The sequence below is a fragment of the Mustela nigripes genome, chromosome 12 (assembly GCF_022355385.1).
Source record: "Mustela nigripes isolate SB6536 chromosome 12, MUSNIG.SB6536, whole genome shotgun sequence".
Classification (NCBI taxonomy): domain Eukaryota; kingdom Metazoa; phylum Chordata; class Mammalia; order Carnivora; family Mustelidae; genus Mustela; species Mustela nigripes.
This window is the reverse complement of record NC_081568.1, coordinates 84640194-84657018: the sequence shown is the minus strand read 5'-3', so window position 1 is coordinate 84657018 and position 16825 is coordinate 84640194. Positions and strand designations below refer to the sequence as shown.

The 16825-nt window shown below is 36.5% G+C and overlaps 1 protein-coding gene across 2 annotated transcripts in view; it reads left to right on the top strand.

The window, feature by feature from the left end:
- Window positions 1-16825, top strand: part of PLPP1 (phospholipid phosphatase 1) — a 95437-nt gene that overhangs the window by 45012 nt on the left and 33600 nt on the right. The window contains exon 2 of one of the 2 annotated variants that reach the window (XM_059417875.1): window positions 15167-15318. The exons of the other annotated variant lie outside the window; for it this stretch is intronic. Within the exon in view, the coding sequence (XP_059273858.1) occupies window positions 15167-15318 (152 nt within the window). The remainder of the gene's footprint in view (window positions 1-15166; window positions 15319-16825) is intronic. 2 annotated transcript variants of the gene reach the window in all.

Here is a 16825-nt window from a genome sequence, read left to right as displayed (position 1 = left end):
CCCCCAGCAACCCTCAGTTTGTTTTGTGAGATTAAGAGTCACTTATGGTTTGTCTCCCTCCCAATCCCATCTTGTTTCATTGATTCTTCTCCTACCCACTTAAGCCCCCATGTTGCATCACCACTTCCTCATATCAGGGAGATCATATGATAGTTGTCTTTCTCTGCTTGACTTATTTCACTAAGCATGATACGCTCTAGTGGGTGGAACATCATTTTTAAAGGAAAATTCTGGTTTTCTGAGAAGTCCTAAAATCTCTTTCTACCAAATAAGCCTCATCAGTGAATTATATGTGATAAGACAATTGAAATTAAAATGTTTGTTTTGCTTAAGTCTTCTTACCATCTAAACTTGCTTTCAGGGGAGACTGGCTGGGTCAGTTGGTATAGTGTGTGAGTCTTATTCTGGGGCTTTTGAGTCTCAGCCCCACACTGGGTGTAGAGATTACTTAAAATCCTAAAAAAAGAAAAGAAAAGAAAAGAAATAGACTCGCTTTCAGAGTTAAATTTCCTCTTCCCCTCACCCCCTCACTCCCAGTTTTTCAAGCATTAGTGACATAATTGAATTTGGTAAACCCTGAGTTGGCAAAATGGCCAAGCTGGACACCTGGATAGCCCAGTTGGTGGAACATGTGACTCTTGATCTTCAGGTTGTGAGTTTGAGCCCCATTTGTGGCATGGAGTTTACTTTAAAAAAAAAAAAAAAGTGTAGGCATTTGTGTTAACATTTCATTTTATTTTTCTCTTTCATAAGTAGTATTTTGAAAACTGTAGGTTGGGATGTTATTTGCTTTACTTTTTTACTTTTTTAGGTTTTAAGAAATTGGATGAACCAAGTTTATAAAACAAATATTGGTTGAAACCTCGTTTCTTTGAAAGCTTTTTTGTAATTAAAAATAAATTTTCACCTTGGGTTTGGCATGAGTTTTTAGATAATGACACCAAAAGCATGATTCTTGAAATAAATAATTGATAAGTTGGGCTTCATTAAAATTAAAAAGTTCTGCTCTGTGTATAGCCACGGACTGAGGGAAAATAATTATAAAACACATATCTGATAAAGCACTGTATCTGAAATATACAAAGAACTCTTAAAACTCAATAATAAGAGAACGAACTACCCAATCAAAAAGTAGCAAAAGGATCTGAACAGATAGTCACCTCACCAAAGTAATTACACAGTGGCGAATAAACATATCATAGGATGGCCAAATATCTTCATTAGGGAATTGTAAATTAAAATAGAATGGTTAGAATTCAAAACACTGACAACTGCTGGTGAGGCTGTGGAGCAACAGTAGTTCTCATTCATTGCTGGTGGCATTGTAAAATGGTACAGTCACTCTGTAAGATGGTTTGGCAGTTTTTTAGAAAACTAAACCTAATCTTATCATATGATCTAACAATTGTGCTCCTAAATATTTACCCAAATGAATTCAAAACTTAGGTCCACACAAACCCAGCACACCATGTTTGTAGCAGCAGCTTTATTCCTGATTGCCAAAATTTGGAAACCACTGAGATTTCCTTCAGAAGGTAAATGAATAAATTGTGGTATGTCTGTATGATGGAATATTATACAGTGCTAAAAGAAATGAGCTGTCCAGTCATAAAAAATAGAGCCTTAAATGTGTATGTGAAATAAAGGAAGTGATTCTGAAAAGGCTGTATAGCATATGACTCCCAACTATATGACATTATGGAAAAGGCAAAACTTTGGAGACAATAAAATGATGGGTCAGTGGTTGCCAGGTGTTCAGGGATGACAAGGGAGTGATGGGGAGTTGGAGTACAGAAGATATTTAGGGCAGTGAAGCTATTCTATATGATGTTTTAGTGGTGGATGTATGTCATTATGTATTTGCCAAAACACAGAATGTACAACAAAGAATAACCCTAATGTGAGCTATGGAGTTTAGTTAATAGTGTTATCAGTATTGATTCTTCAGTTATAACAGAAAAACATTGATAATGGGGGAAATTAACAGTTGTGCTTATAGAGAGGGAATAAATATTTCTGCTAATTTTTTTTTAAAATCTAAAACTGCTTTAAAAGATAAAGTATACTAATTTTAAAAATACAAAAACTTAACAAGTTTAGTGATATGTCAGTATTTTTTGGCTAAAATTAGTAATGATTACTACAAATGATTATCCTTATAGTTAATGAACATACATTCATTGCTAGGAATAGAATTATATAGTAAGAAAATGAAAGTTCAGGGCTGTGCTTCATCTTATTTATGTTAACTCATGATATTTTGACATCAGATTATTGGTTTTATCAAAGGAAAGTGCAAAATTTGTTGACAATCTAATAAATAGAGTAAAACTTAATAAAACAATCTAGTGGAGACTTAAGTTTGGAAAACATAATAGTACTTAAAATTCAGTGCAAGTTTTTAGTCTTTAAAAGGAAAAAACAACTGAAATCTCATGGCACTTATTATCTGATAATTAAGATATGTTTGTACATTTTATGTGAGGGGGCCCATTACTGTTGGGCTTTATTATGCAATAAAACTTAAATGGATTTAACGTTTTTTGGTTTCCTGAAAAATAGTATGTTGAATTTAGAAACATTTTTTTAACAGTGAAGATTTTATCTAAGTACAGTCTCACAGTCCATTATCCAAAACTCTTGGAGCCAAAACTTTTTGAATTTTTGAAAGGTTATATGATTTGTATACCTTATGTAATATTCTTGGTGGAGTCGACCATAATCAAAGACATGAAGATCTATGTAGTAAAATATGACTAGTACAAGTAAGTGAGGTAAATAAAGACTAGGGTCATTTCTTCATTTGTTCAGGTTAAGTTTTGCCATTACATAAGTTCTGGTTGGGATTTTGAGGGTCTTGAATCTTAGAATAAGGGATTGTGGGCCTTTTAAAGAAAGCTCATTTAAAACTATTTAATTCCTTGGCCATGTTATATGGTTACTTTAAACAAATATTTAAAAATCCTAAATTTAGTTTCTGTTGAGAAACAGGACCTATGTTTAAAAGTGTAAGTTTAAAACTGCTTATGTGAAACTAACTCATTTGTGATTGGAGGGCAGGATTGGTGATGTAAGCCATAAAAAATAAACATGTCCAATGCAGCACAGGGATTTTGAATACTACCTTATTCAGTAATTGTGAAGTGTGAGCAAAAATAGTGTCTGTAAAGAAGTCACTCATGAAACATTTGGTGTTTCCCTGGAGCCATAAATAGCTTATGTCGTGTATCTGGTTTTTTGGAAGAACACTTAATATTCTATTGTAGCACATTCCTGTGGGCTCCTTCTTTAAGAATTAAAAAAAATTCTCCACCATTTTTGTCAATTTTTAAAGATTTTGTTTATTTATTTATTTGAGAGAGAGAGAGAAGGAATGAGCAAGAGACAGAGAGTGAGAGCATGAGTAGGGAAGGAACAGAGGGAGAGGCAGAAGCAGACTCCCTCCTGAGCAGGGAGTCCAATGTGGGGCTCCGATTCCAAGGTTTCAGGTTCATAACTGGAGCTGAGGGCAGAGACTCAACTGACTGAGCCATGCAGGAGCCTCCCCTTATCAATTATATTTAAGCTTTTTATATTTGGGGTGAGAATTGAGATAGGGTCTTAAAAGTGACTGTTTACTGCTTTATCATGACCCTGTGTTTTTAACATGACAAGAAATGGAATTCTGTATTACTTTTTTTTTTTAAAGGGTTATTTATTAGAGAAAGAGGGAACATAAGTGGGGGAAGAGCAGAGGGAGAGGGAGAAGCAGGCTCCCTGCTGAGCAGGGAACCCAAATAGGAGCTCCATCCCCCAGGATCATGATCTGAGCTGAGGGCAAACACTTAACTGAGTGTTTGCCACCCAGGTCCCCCAGTTCTGTATTACTTGCAGGAAGAAACTTTCTGTGTTTTTACCTCTGTTTTGGGGCTGTGAACAGTCAACACCAGTTTAGAGCATGGTATCAGAACAACCACCTTTCAGAAGGCATGTCCCAGTTGCTGCTCACCAGAGTGGGTAGCAGTAGGGAGTAATCTTTTTAATCAAATGACTTTCCAACAGCTGTTCTTGGCTTGGCTGTCTTGGTTTAGATGGTGGAGGGGGGTGGAGATCCAATTTGTGATGTCATTGTGTCTGGGGGGATTATAAGCAGAGGTCACTGGCAGGGCAGTAAAAGTGGAATGAATGGTCTAGTGATTTCAACACAATGCATGGGAGTTGTGAAGCACAGTGTACCAGTCATGTGTTCAGTTAAATATGTATGTGTGTTCAATCAGATACATTCTTATACTTGAGTATTAATCTTCTAATATACTTAAAAGCATTCTTTTTGGAGCTGTCAAAATTTGAGAGAAAAAAATAAGGTTTTTTCCAAATTAATTTCTCTGTAACTTGGGGGTGGAGAGTATACCCTTGTTTAATTTTATCTGTGCATTACCTGTTTCCAGGGTGGAGAGTAATTCTATTTCGTGTGTCCCAATAAGAAAATCATTGGTTAAGGAGATGAGAAGAGTAACCAGAAAGGCACCCATTTTGTGGATTATGGAGTTTTGCTTATTCTCTTTGTAATTATTTTAATGTGGGTGCTTTTTGTTTGGTTTAGAACTTTTTCATATATGGTAAGTGGAAGGCTGTGTTCTATCACATGAGTGTTTCCTGTGTATTCCTGTGTACTAAGTTAGAGATTCTTTATCTCCCCCTTGCAGCTCTCTGAGGCTAGTAGGTATTTTTCCTTTATAGCTACCAAAAAGCATGGTTGGGATTTTAACCTCAAGTCTAACTTACTCTGTTGTTCACATTCTTTTTGACAATACTTCATTGTGAATACTTCAGTGTGAAGTAGATCTGTTTTGATGGAAGTGGGTAAGTCCTGTGGATTCTTCTGTTTTGGTTTTCTTTTATCATTTGAAAGTTTCCTGTGAGTTAAGGTGGTGAAGATTAGATTAGGGAATAGTGGCAGGAAGTTTGGGATTAGTGTGATAGCAGCCAGTAAAGGTTAAGGTGGAGCTTGTCTGTCTAGGTTGACTTTATCTACCGGAGCAATTTCTGAACCCTGATCTAAACTCCTTAAGAGTGAAAATTTGAATTTGAATCTGTTTTTTTGCTCTATCCCTGAAATTCAGTGTGACTTTGTACAAGTCACTTAATCTGTTCATATGTATTTATCTAACTGAAAAAGGATGCTCTTCCGTTAATTAGAAAGCCATGAGAAGAGGACAGGTTCAGTGATGCAAATAATACACCAATCAAAGTCTGTCCTTTTTCTTAAGAATAGAGTTCCCCGACATTGCTCCCAGTGTAGCAAACTACTTTGGGTTGTATTTTGGGGAAAGATACTGCCAGTTACTCACCTTTTAAGTGGAAGCAAAATACTTTGCATGTATTTTTTCCTCCTAATCTTCTCTCATTGTCCAATTTTACTACTCATTTAGGATTTTCATAAGCTTTTCTGTAGACCTTAGAGTAACTCTAGAGGAATATCTCATGGTTTACTGTACTTGAATATAGGTCAGTAGCCTCCTTGGGAATCTTTCAAAAATAAGCTGATCCTCCCCTCCCCAGATTTAGTAAGAAATTCTCATTTGCCTTAACTTTTCAACTTCAGAGATCCATTTCATTGTCTGTCTCAGCTATTAAACTTCCATGATCATATCCTACTTGATGCCATTTCTAATAACTTAAACCCCACCAGAGTCTGTGCTTTAAGCATTCTGCTTTCTAACCATCATGTTCATGTAAACAGTTTCCTCTCAGTCACCAGCAGTTTCTAAGTTGTTAAATCTGGTGATCTTCATCTTACTTGATCTATCAGCAGCTTTCAGAAAACAGTGAAAAAAAATGTTTTATTTTGAAATAATTTTAGACTCTCCTACAAGTTGCAAAAGTAGTTCAGAAAGTTCCCTGTTCCCTTCACCCAGCTTCCTCCAGTGATAACATTTTACATAACCAGGGTAAAAGTCTCAGTACTAATGGAAATACAGACCTTTTTCAGATTTCACCAGTTTTTACTGTGGGGTGTGTGTGTGTGTGTGTGTGTGTGAAATTTACCACACGTAGAGATTTGTGTAACTGTTCAGAACTGTTGATCACCCCAGAGAAACTCCCTCACATTGTCTCTTTCTAGTCACACCCTTCCCCAGTCCATAACACTTGACAACCAGGGGGTATAGCTCAGGGGTAGAGCATTTGACTGCATAACACTTGACAACCAATAATCTGTTCTTCACTATAATTCTGTCATTTGTTATATAAATGGATTCATATAGTATATATTTGAAATTGAATTTCTGATGTCTTAGGGACATCTTGATTATTTCCAGTTTTTGACTATTACAACAAAAACTCTGTGAGGTTTATTTTTTTTTTTTTTTTTTTTTTTTGGTATTTGTGATTGGATGACTAATTGTCTCAACATCTTTTGCTGAAAAAAGATTCTTCCTTCTCCATTGGATTGCTTTTGTGTCTTTGTCAAAAAAAAAAAAAAAGTTTGGCTGTACTTGTATGGGTGAACATAATTTTCATTTTTCTAGGGTAGATTACCCAGTAGTAGAATTGCTGTCTTTTGGTATATGTATATCTAAATTTCTAAGAAATTGCTAACCTGTTTCTAGAGTGGCTATACCATTTTTCATTCTCACCAGAAATGGCTGAGAGGTCCACTTGTACATCTTCACCAGCACCAATAATGTATTTTTACTTTAGCTATTCTAATAGGTATGCAGTGATTTGTCCTTAGGGCTTTAATTTGCTTTTCTTTAATGGCTATTGATGGTGAACACCTTTTCATGTGGTTGCCGCATAACCATGTACACTCTTTGGTTGAGTATATGTTCAAGCTTTTGCTTATTTTCTGGTGAGATTTCACTTTATTTATATTAATTTTTTTCCATGGAGTTTAGAGAGATCTTAATTTATTCTGAATACATAAAGTCTTTTGTTGAATATCTGATTTACAAGTATTGTCTTCCCTGTATCTTTTTCATTCTGTTAAATGTCTTTTGAGAGAAAAAATTACTTTTGAAGAATCAAGTTGATATTTTTTCTTTTCTTTTTTTTAAAAGATGATTTATTTGAGAGAGAGAGAGAGAGAGAGAGAGAGAATGAACAGGGGGAGAGGCAGAGGGAGAAGGAGAGAAGCAGACTCCCTACTGAGTGGGGAGCCTGATGCAGGACTCAATCCCATGACCCTGAGATCATGACCTGAGCCGACATTAAGAGTCAGGTGCTTAATTGTGTGAGCCACCCAGGTGTCCTGGTATTTTTTTCTTTTATAGACTGTGTTTTTGGTGTTGTGTCCAAGAATTCTTCACTTAACCCTATTACAAAAACTTCTAAAACTGTTTTTTTTTTAAAAGATTTTATTTATTTACTTGACAGAGAAACCGTGAAGAGAGAACACAAGCAAGGGGAGTGGGAGAGGGAAAAGCAGGCTTCCCAGGAAGCCTGATGTGGGGCTCCATCCCAGGACCTGGGATCATGACCCTAGCCAAAGGCAGGTACTTAATGACTGAGCCACCCAGGTGCCCCTAAAATTGTTTTCTTTTAAGGTTTTATAGTTTTCTGTATTGTTCTATCTCTGTAATCCATTTTGTGTTAAGTTTTGTATCCATACTCATTTCTTGGTGATCTCATCCAGTTTCATAACTTTGATACCCACTCTGTGCCAAATGTACATCTTTAGCTTGGACCTCTCCCCCAGTGGGCTCTATGTACAACTCCCTACTTGATATCTCTACTGAGGGGTACATCAGACATGATGCATCAAAGTATGAACTCTTAAATCTATCCTTTGCCTGCTCTGATACTCAGTCTCCAATCTTCCCTGTCTCAGTTAATTTAACTTTATTTTATTTTGAAAATTTTTATTTTCTTTTTTTAAGTAGGACCCATGCCTAACATGGGGCTGAAACTCACAACCAAACCTTAGATTATGAGTTGGATCCTCTACTGACTGAGCCAGCCAGTCACCTCCCCCCAACTCCAACCCCTTTTCTAGTCTCTCAAATGGAAAAACCTTAGGGTCGTCCTTCACTTCTCTTTCCCTACACTCCTGTCAAATCCATCCATCAACAAATGCTGTTGACTCTTACTTTGAAAGTGAATCCACAACTTGACTACTGTAAGATCCATGTTGTATTTGCAGTTAGTCTCCACTCAGCCTAGTGCCTGGTACAGAGTAGTATGACCCCACTTAATGGTTGAATTGAATGATTGCTTCTTTCTTAAAGAGATGGTATGCAAGACTTTGAGATTTTACCTTTTCTAGTTGAATTATATTATCTTTTAATGTTGACAAACATAAGTTATTTTTATATCTTCCTTAAGCTTCCTGAATTCATCAGACTTGTTACAGATGGAGTTCCATAAGATTTTGTTCAGTGTACTGAATTGTGTTCTAATACAGTTAATATTAAACTTTTCAGAGTTCTTTCATAAGATTTAGTGATAGAATTTTCCAATAGGAGAATGTTCTAGTTTTAGTTAATTTCAGTTATAATTTCATACGCTGGTTGAAAAAGTTATTTTTCATGAAAAAAACTGTGCCTCTAGTAAAGATTAATATTAATGAAATATACTCATATCAGCACTCTGTATAACATGAGAGTGTGTTGTATGTAAGGCGACTGCTCTGAATTGTTTATAGCAAAAGAAATACATTCGGTGCTTTAAGCAGTAAAACTGATCTTAGTTCCTTCTTCTTTACTCTTATTTTTTGGTGTAGTTCAGTAATTATTTTTGTTTCTGGTTCACTCCCTCTGTTTCCTGAACTTTATTTTATCATGTACTCCCATGTACCCAAGTGTACTATATTTTATGCATAAATGGGGCAGAGTAACTTCACAGGTTTTCTTAAGTAGTCACCACAGTTTTGTGCTCTTTAAATATAAGCAGAAGGAAAAGAAATAAAGCATTGACATATTCTTTTTACTATTTTTAAAGTATGATTATATCTCAGGTCCTCACTAGCATCTTTGTCAACTTGTATTTTCAAAACTGACTCTTTCCTACTTGGAATTTCCCCATTGGTGAGCAAACTAAGGTAGGTTTTCAAATGGCCTAATAATAATAACAATAATAATAATAATTAACACCTCTCCTATCTGTTTAGCCAAAGTGAAGTATCAAAAGTAATAATAGATCCATTTATTCTACAGTTCAATCTATACCTTTATATTCTTTATAGTTCTAGTCTCCATATCTACATCCTTCCTTCTTGTTCAGTCATTAAAAGAAGAATATGATCCCTGAGGTCTTTCACAAATGCACATAGTCCTCTCTGTTTGGTGTTATCTTTTATTTGCCACTGGGGTCTGTTCCTCTTTGAGGCTACTAAAGTGTGCCTCACCTCAGGGTGCCTGACAGTTTTGTGTCAGGATTTCTCAGGCTGGTGGCTGTTGCTCTTAGCCCTGGGGAATTGTGTCCCTTAATACTTTGCTGCTGTGAACTCAGGAGTCGCATGCCACTCTTCCCTGAACATGGGATAGTTTTATAACTCCGTAATGGAATACCATTTTGCAGTAAAAAGGAACAAGATATCCATCTATGCTATACCACTGATGAATCTTAAAACACTATTTTATGGAGGTGTTCATGTAGTTTTCACTATTAGGAGAGTTCTCTTCACATGTAAAAAAGTTCTTAACCACAGTTTCTTAGTTCTGCTGGACACCCCACCGCCAGTCTTTCCAGCTAACACCTTTGTTTACATCATGGTTTTAAGATGCTGAGTATTTGTGCAGAGGAAGTTAAAGATGTGTGACTAGTTTTGTTTATTTTATTTATTTATTTTATTTATTTTATAGAGAGCACTCACCTGTATGGGTGAGAGATTACTAGAAAGCGGGGAAGAGAGAATCCCAAGCGGACTCCCCCTTAAGCATGGAGCCTGACATAGGGTTTGATCTCACAACCCCTAGACCACGACCCAAGCTGAAATCAAGAGTTAGAGGCCTAACCAACTGAGCCACCCAGGCATCTGACCATGTTTTCCTATCTCTGGTAAAGGATGGAGAAGCGCTTTGGTGGTATTTAGTTGGTGAAGTGGTGAGTTACTGTCTCATACATTCTCTTTTGAACCATGATAAATATTCACTAGTAGAAAGTAGAAGGCTGTATTTATTTGTGAGTTAAGTAGGAGTTTACCATGCAGAAAATCTGATTCTTAAATGTGTGAATGTGACTAGCTATGTGGGCATATTAAAAAGCAGAATGTGGGAGTGTAAAGTGGTACAGCCACTTTGGAAAACAGGTTGGCAATTTCTTAAGTTTAATGTAAACTTATCACATACACACATACATATGATTTGGCCATTCTACTCTGCGGTGTCTACTCATTAGAAAGGGAAATACATGTCCACACAAAAACATGTCCGTGAATGTTTATAGTGGTATTACTCCTACTAGACAAAAACAGAAACAATCCAAATATCCATTAACTGGTGAATGGGTAAACCAGATTTGGTTTATCCAAGCAGTAGGATACTATTTAGCAATAAGAAAGGAAAAAAATGCATGCTACAAGGCGGATGGACCTCAAAAATATGCTAAGTGATATAAGGACTTAAGTTATACCACATATTGAATGATTGCATTCAACTGAAATGCTCAGAAAAGGCAAATCTGTGTAGAAACAGAAAACAGATGAGTGGTTGCCTGGGTTGGTAGTGGGAGCAAGGACTGAATGCAGATGGGCTTGTGTGAATGAATTTGGGGGGTAATGAAAAAGTTCTAAAACTGGATTATGGTGATGGCTGTACAACTCTATAAATTTACCCAAATCACTGAATTGTATACTTTGAGTTGATGAATTTTATGGTTTGTGTACTATACCTCAGTAAATTTTTTTTTCAAAAAGGGAATAAAAATGAATTTCATAAACTGAAATATGAAGAAAAACATAGTTTGACAAATGTAGTCATTTGAGTAATGAGGAAAAGGAGTTGTCTTGGAGGTGTAATCTTTAAGGTAAAAGGAAAAGGGTGTTCGTTATACATTGATAAAAGAGTAAATGGAACCCTTCTCTTTTGCCTTGAAATCTGTAGTTAACAATAGCATCAGATGTTTTTACTTAAATTTTTGGATTTCTCCATATTTTTATACCCTGTGGCTGATAGAGTAAATTGTGATTATATAAAATAACCTTTTTGGAGCAGTTTGTCAAAGACCTTAACATTTGTATCCTTTGGCCTATAATTCTACATAAAAAGTATATTCTCAGAAAATAATTAGAAATGAAAATAAGGATTAGTATTTGGAAATGTTCATACTAGCATTACATAGGCTAATCAAAAACTAGTAATCTACATGCTTTTCACAGTAGGAGGAGTTATTTTTTTGTTTTGTTTTTTTAAAGATTTTATTTATTTAATTGACACAGAGAGCGAGATCACAAGTAGGCAGAGAAGCAGGCAGAGAGAGAGAAGCAGGCTCCCCGCCGAGTAGAGAGCCTGATGCGGGGCTCAATCCCAGGACCCTGAGATCAGGACCTAGTCTGAAGGCAGAGGCTTAACTCCCTGAGCCACCCAGGTACCCAGTAGGAAGAGTTTTTAGAATTGTTTCAGTTATGGCTCTGTTGGTTGCAAGGGGCAGAAATCCTTTTTTAACTAGCTGAAGTAAGGCTGGGTTTTGTGAACAGGATGCGGGCACTCTTAACAGCTCCAAAATAGCAAGATCAGTGAGGCCCTTTGGCAATAGGAGCCAAAGCCGCTTTTCCCCATTTCTCACTCTCAGGGGCCAGGCTAGTCACTTCTTTCTGTTTTCTTTGCAGGCCTGCTTTGTCCTCAGCCTCTTCTTCAGCCATTCTTTCTTGCACATGGTTCAGTGCTACTTGCCAGCTCTGAGTCAGTCTTTGTTCCATTTCCAAAATTTCTAGAGCAGGATTCTGGGCTAGGTCATCTTTTTGAGCCTGAAGTGGGTCAGTGAACAGCTGGTGATTTGATCTTCTCCGTCCCCTTTTTGGGGTCTACATTCAGGTTTAGTATAAACCTGAAATGATGGGGCGCCTGGGTGGCTCAGTGGGTTAAGCCGCTCAGGTCATGATCTCAGGGTCCTGGGATCGAGTCCCGAATCGGGCTCTCTGCTCAGCAGGGAGCCTGCTTCCTCCTCTCTCTCTCTCTCTGCCTGCCTCTCTGCCTACTTGTGATCTCTCTCTGTCAAATAAATAAATAAAATCTTTTTTTTTTTTTTAAAGAAAAAGGGAGGCCTGATGTGGCCCCATCCCAGGACCTGGGCTCATGACCTGAGCCGAAGGCAACAGCTTAACCCACTGAGCCACCCAGGCGCCCCGAATAAAATCTTTAAAAAAAAAAAAAACCTGAAACCTGAAATGAAATGGTGTTGAACAGTGACATTGAAAAAATAGATCTCATGGACCTATATCGCAAATATTATTAATTTAAAATATTTCTAAGACCTTCTGTGATAAAATTACTTTTCTTCACTCACACTCTCAAAAGAATAGTGTGCATTTGTGGTAGATTCCGGCTTTTTTAAAAAAAAATTACTTTTTTATCATTCCTTACTAAAATCTCCATGGTATGGCTTCCATCCTTTCTTCTTATTAAAACCACTTTTACTGCAAGTCTGGCACTTAAAAATGTATTAGATACTGTGGCTCAATCATCATATCCAGAGATGCTATCTCTGGACTTAATCTCAGTGATGTTCCTCTCTCCTGACCTTTCTTCTGGCCTCCAGGTCTGCCTCAGTGGATCTTCCTCCTGCGCTCATCCCTTTATTATTGTGGCTGCCCTCTGCCTCACTCCCCCTCTTCTTTTCATTTCAGATCCGTCCTGCAGTTTCTTTTACCTCTGTGGCTTCAGAGATCCTTTATATCCCCAAATCTCTGTCTTTATTAGGTGCCTTCTACTGAGTTCTATAGTAACCACCAGATTTTTGCATATCATCAGAGCTTCTCTTTGAATCTTCATATGAACTTTTTGTACTTCTGTTTATTCTCTGCTGTACTTAACATATTATGTCTTATATAACTTTGTATTCCTGGTAGCACCTACCAGAATTCTTTGACAGTGGATTCACTCTATATTTACCTGTTTATATATTGCTGTTTTTAAAAAGGGCTAATTTTATTTGTATGTGATTTTACTTTCTTTCCTTCCTATCCTAAAAAAAATACCCCCAATTTTTTTTCCAAATTTAAAAATAATTTTCAGCATAGTTGTTTTGGTCAGAGGAAAAAAAACAAAACCCAACTTAATGGATATGCTTGCTAAGAAAACTTTTAAATATATTTGGGTCTATTAATATGAGTTTTTCCTGAGAATAAGGACATAAAGCCTACTGAGTTTTGGACACTATCATATGTGGATTTAATTTCTGTACTAGATATTTTCTTGTCCTACTACAAAAACGAAATCACAAAAATTTAACCAATTCTGGGGCACCTGGGTGGCTCAGTCATTAAGCAGCTGTCTTCGGCTCAGTTCATGAGCCCAGGTCCTGGGATGGGGCCACATCAGGCCTCCCTGCTCAGCAGGAAGCCTGCTTCTCCCTCTCCTACCCACCCTGCTTGTGTTCCCTCTCCCACTGTGTCTCTCTCTGTCAAAAAAAAAAAAAAATAAATAAAATCTTAAAAAAAAGAAAAGAAAAGAAAAATTCAGCCAATTCAGAAATATGCCATGTAGAGATTGAAATTTTCCATTATTATGTATAGAGTTCTTGCAAGTAGAATTGAACCGTAGAAATGGTGGTTCTTTGTGAATACAAAATAAATTTGCTATTGGTTGAAGTGTGAACGTTTAGTTACTGTATAGGGCAGGCAGCAACTGATCACAGATCTGCTTACTAACCTCCACAGTGTGTGCTGCTGTGTGCAAAAGGTTTGTGCTGGAGCTGTGGTATTGTATTAAAGGCTTGGGCATTTTGCCCTATTCCTCTGAATGCAGATAGTTTAGTGAATCAGAGGATAGTTCGAAATCAGATATGAGAGGTAGTATAAGGGTCAGTTAGCAAAGTTGATTCTAATTTATTTTATGTATTTATTTATTTATTTGTAATGGTAGCTTTTACTAGAAGTATGGCTTTGGAACCGTGTGAACATCTTAAAGACTTCTAATGGGTTGCCGCTCTTGGCAGATGATTTTTAACACAACGATAAAAACTTTGGTTCATGTATTTAGGGCATAGATGAAAGACAGGGAGATAAATAAAAGACCTAGGAATGTGCTTCTTTAGCTCTTGCAGGAAGAACATACTTGATATTTGTAGTAATGACAGGCAGAGTTTCAGCGGAGTTAATGAGACCTGTAAACAGTCATCAAGACTTGGTACTTCATAGACAGAACACTCAGGCATACAATGAGCATGTTAGCTTGGTGGTTATGGCATTACTACTGGGAGAATGGGTCTCTGAGAGAGAATATCTTCCATACCTGGGGAAGTCTTGCCACAGACCTCATATTAAAGGTTTCTGCTAATCTATAACTCTCTTACAGAGCATTCCTAGTTGGTATGCTGCATATTAATCAGTGTATCTGCTCAGAGAAGTTAAGGAGACCTGAATTCTTAAAGCTGACTTTTAGGGAAGAGACCGTTTAGGAGGTGAGTGTGAGACATAATCTTGAGGGAAAACATGGATGAAAACAGAAAGAACTGTCTTTTTGTGCTTGATTTCATTGTCCATTTTCCTTAAACTTGGTTTAAGTTCAGATCCTTTTCACAGCAGCTTGAAACTTGATATAGATGGTATAGAAGCAAGTGGACAACACATTATTTAGATTCTCTGATAGCTTAGCCATGACCATGTCCTGTCCAAATGTGGTAGTAATGTAGAGACGAAATGGGTAATGTCAAAAAGCTGTTTTCCTTTCAGAAGCAGAGTGCATGACAAATTGGTTTGGGAATAGTGTTGAAAACCCTATGAGCGGCAAACAAGAATATGAGAAGGGATTTTTTTTTGGTCTTCTCTGCAATCTGCGTGTTTGGGCAGAAACAAAGGGAAGAAGATACTCTTGGTTAGATTGGTTAAGCATTGGTCCTCTTCTTACCTTTATAATTTAAACTGTAATCTTTCTAACTTGTGTTGCATGCATTGCTGCATTTCCTTTTTATGTGTGCTCATTTATTTTCATGGCAAATGCATTTTTAAACAGTCTCTGGGTTAATTATTGCCATTCATTAATTTTCATATTTCCATTTTAATGATATTTTCATTTATTCCTTTTGCTAGCTGGATTGCCTTTTGCAATTCTTACTTCAAGGCATACCCCCTTCCAACGAGGAATATTCTGTAATGATGAGTCCATCAAGTACCCTTACAAAGAAGACACCATACCTTATGCGTTATTAGGTGGAATAATCATTCCATTCAGTATTATTGTTGTAAGTCAAATCCACTTTTCCAAGTTTATCACTTTTGGGCAGTTGGCTTAATTTTGTGTTAATCTGTTAATGATTGAGTGCATAAATGTCCAAAACAATGTATTTTTTTAACATTTAATTGAAGGTGTTATTTGATCAAGATGATCCCAGCTATTTTAAGTGGAACCAAAGGAATAACAGTATATAATTAAAAGAACCTTACTGAATGTGTATAGCTTTTATGCTAATCTTTTCCAGTTCACTGTGATTTTTAAAGCTCTAATTTGCTGCTGTTATAGTAATCATGCAATAGATACATGTTATAGCAGTATGTTTTTTAGCACTCTTTATACCTAGGTTATTGCTTTATAATTTGTGGAATCTGTATGCATGTACCTACTTTCTAGTTACAGAGTTCTAAAAGAGAAGAATAACTAATGTCAAGACTTCATTCTAACCCCTGTTAAAGAATTTTTATATAATGCCAGAAAAGCCAGAGTTCTATCTATAATCAGCAGTGAATGCAAGAAATTTTTTACTGGTACTGAAACCTAAGAGTAACTATTGCTTTTAGGATTTCAGGTGGGAATGCTTAGAGATTGTGCTAAGAAGACGACATCAAGGGATTGCACTAGATTATTTAATAATTTCTCAATTGAGAGAGTCTATGACTTAGATTAAATAACTTTATGCTCCATGACTGATAACTTTAGAAAAAAGATTTATGTTGATTTAAAGTAGAAACTACGGCCCAACCAGGAGATAGGTCAATGAGATAACATGTATGCCTTGTCTGTTTTGGTATTTATTGAAAAAAAAGTCTTAATTTAGAAATTCAGTGTTTTATTCAAGAATTATCACAGCTCCTTATTAGCATTGAGAATGAATCAACTCATTATTTGTGGTATGTAATTAATAAAAGAAAACCTGTCTCATAAACATATTTGTTTTGTGGGACTGTGAGCTCCTGGAAGGCAGAGATGTTGCTTCATTCTTCTTAGTACCCTCGCTGCCTGCCATGGAGCCGGGCATTGTGGAACCCGGCATGTCTTAGGTGTGGTAATGACATGAGAGTAATTACATGGGGATATTGGTTGACCCTCCTTTAGTATGGTGAAGTTTTAAGAAATCAGCAGATCCCTTTAATCTAGACAGATCTTTACACTGAATTATACTACGGAAAGAACGAAAGCCAAGCCTATCAGTGTTCCTTTAGGAAGGCAGTAAGAGTAGATTTTTAAAAAAATATGTGTTTCTAAATAAATACAATCTTTTTAAAAAATTTTTTAGTTTTTAGTTTTTAGTTTTTATAAACATATAATATATTTTTATCCCCAGGGGTACAGGTCTGTGAATCACCAGGTTTACACACTTCACAGCACTCAACATAGCACATACCCTCCCCAATGTCCATAACCCCACCCCCCTTCTCCCAACTCCCCTCCCCCAGCAACCCTCAGTTTGTTTTGTGAGATTAAGAGTCACTTATGGTTTGTCTCCCTCCTAATCCCATCTTGTTTCATTTATT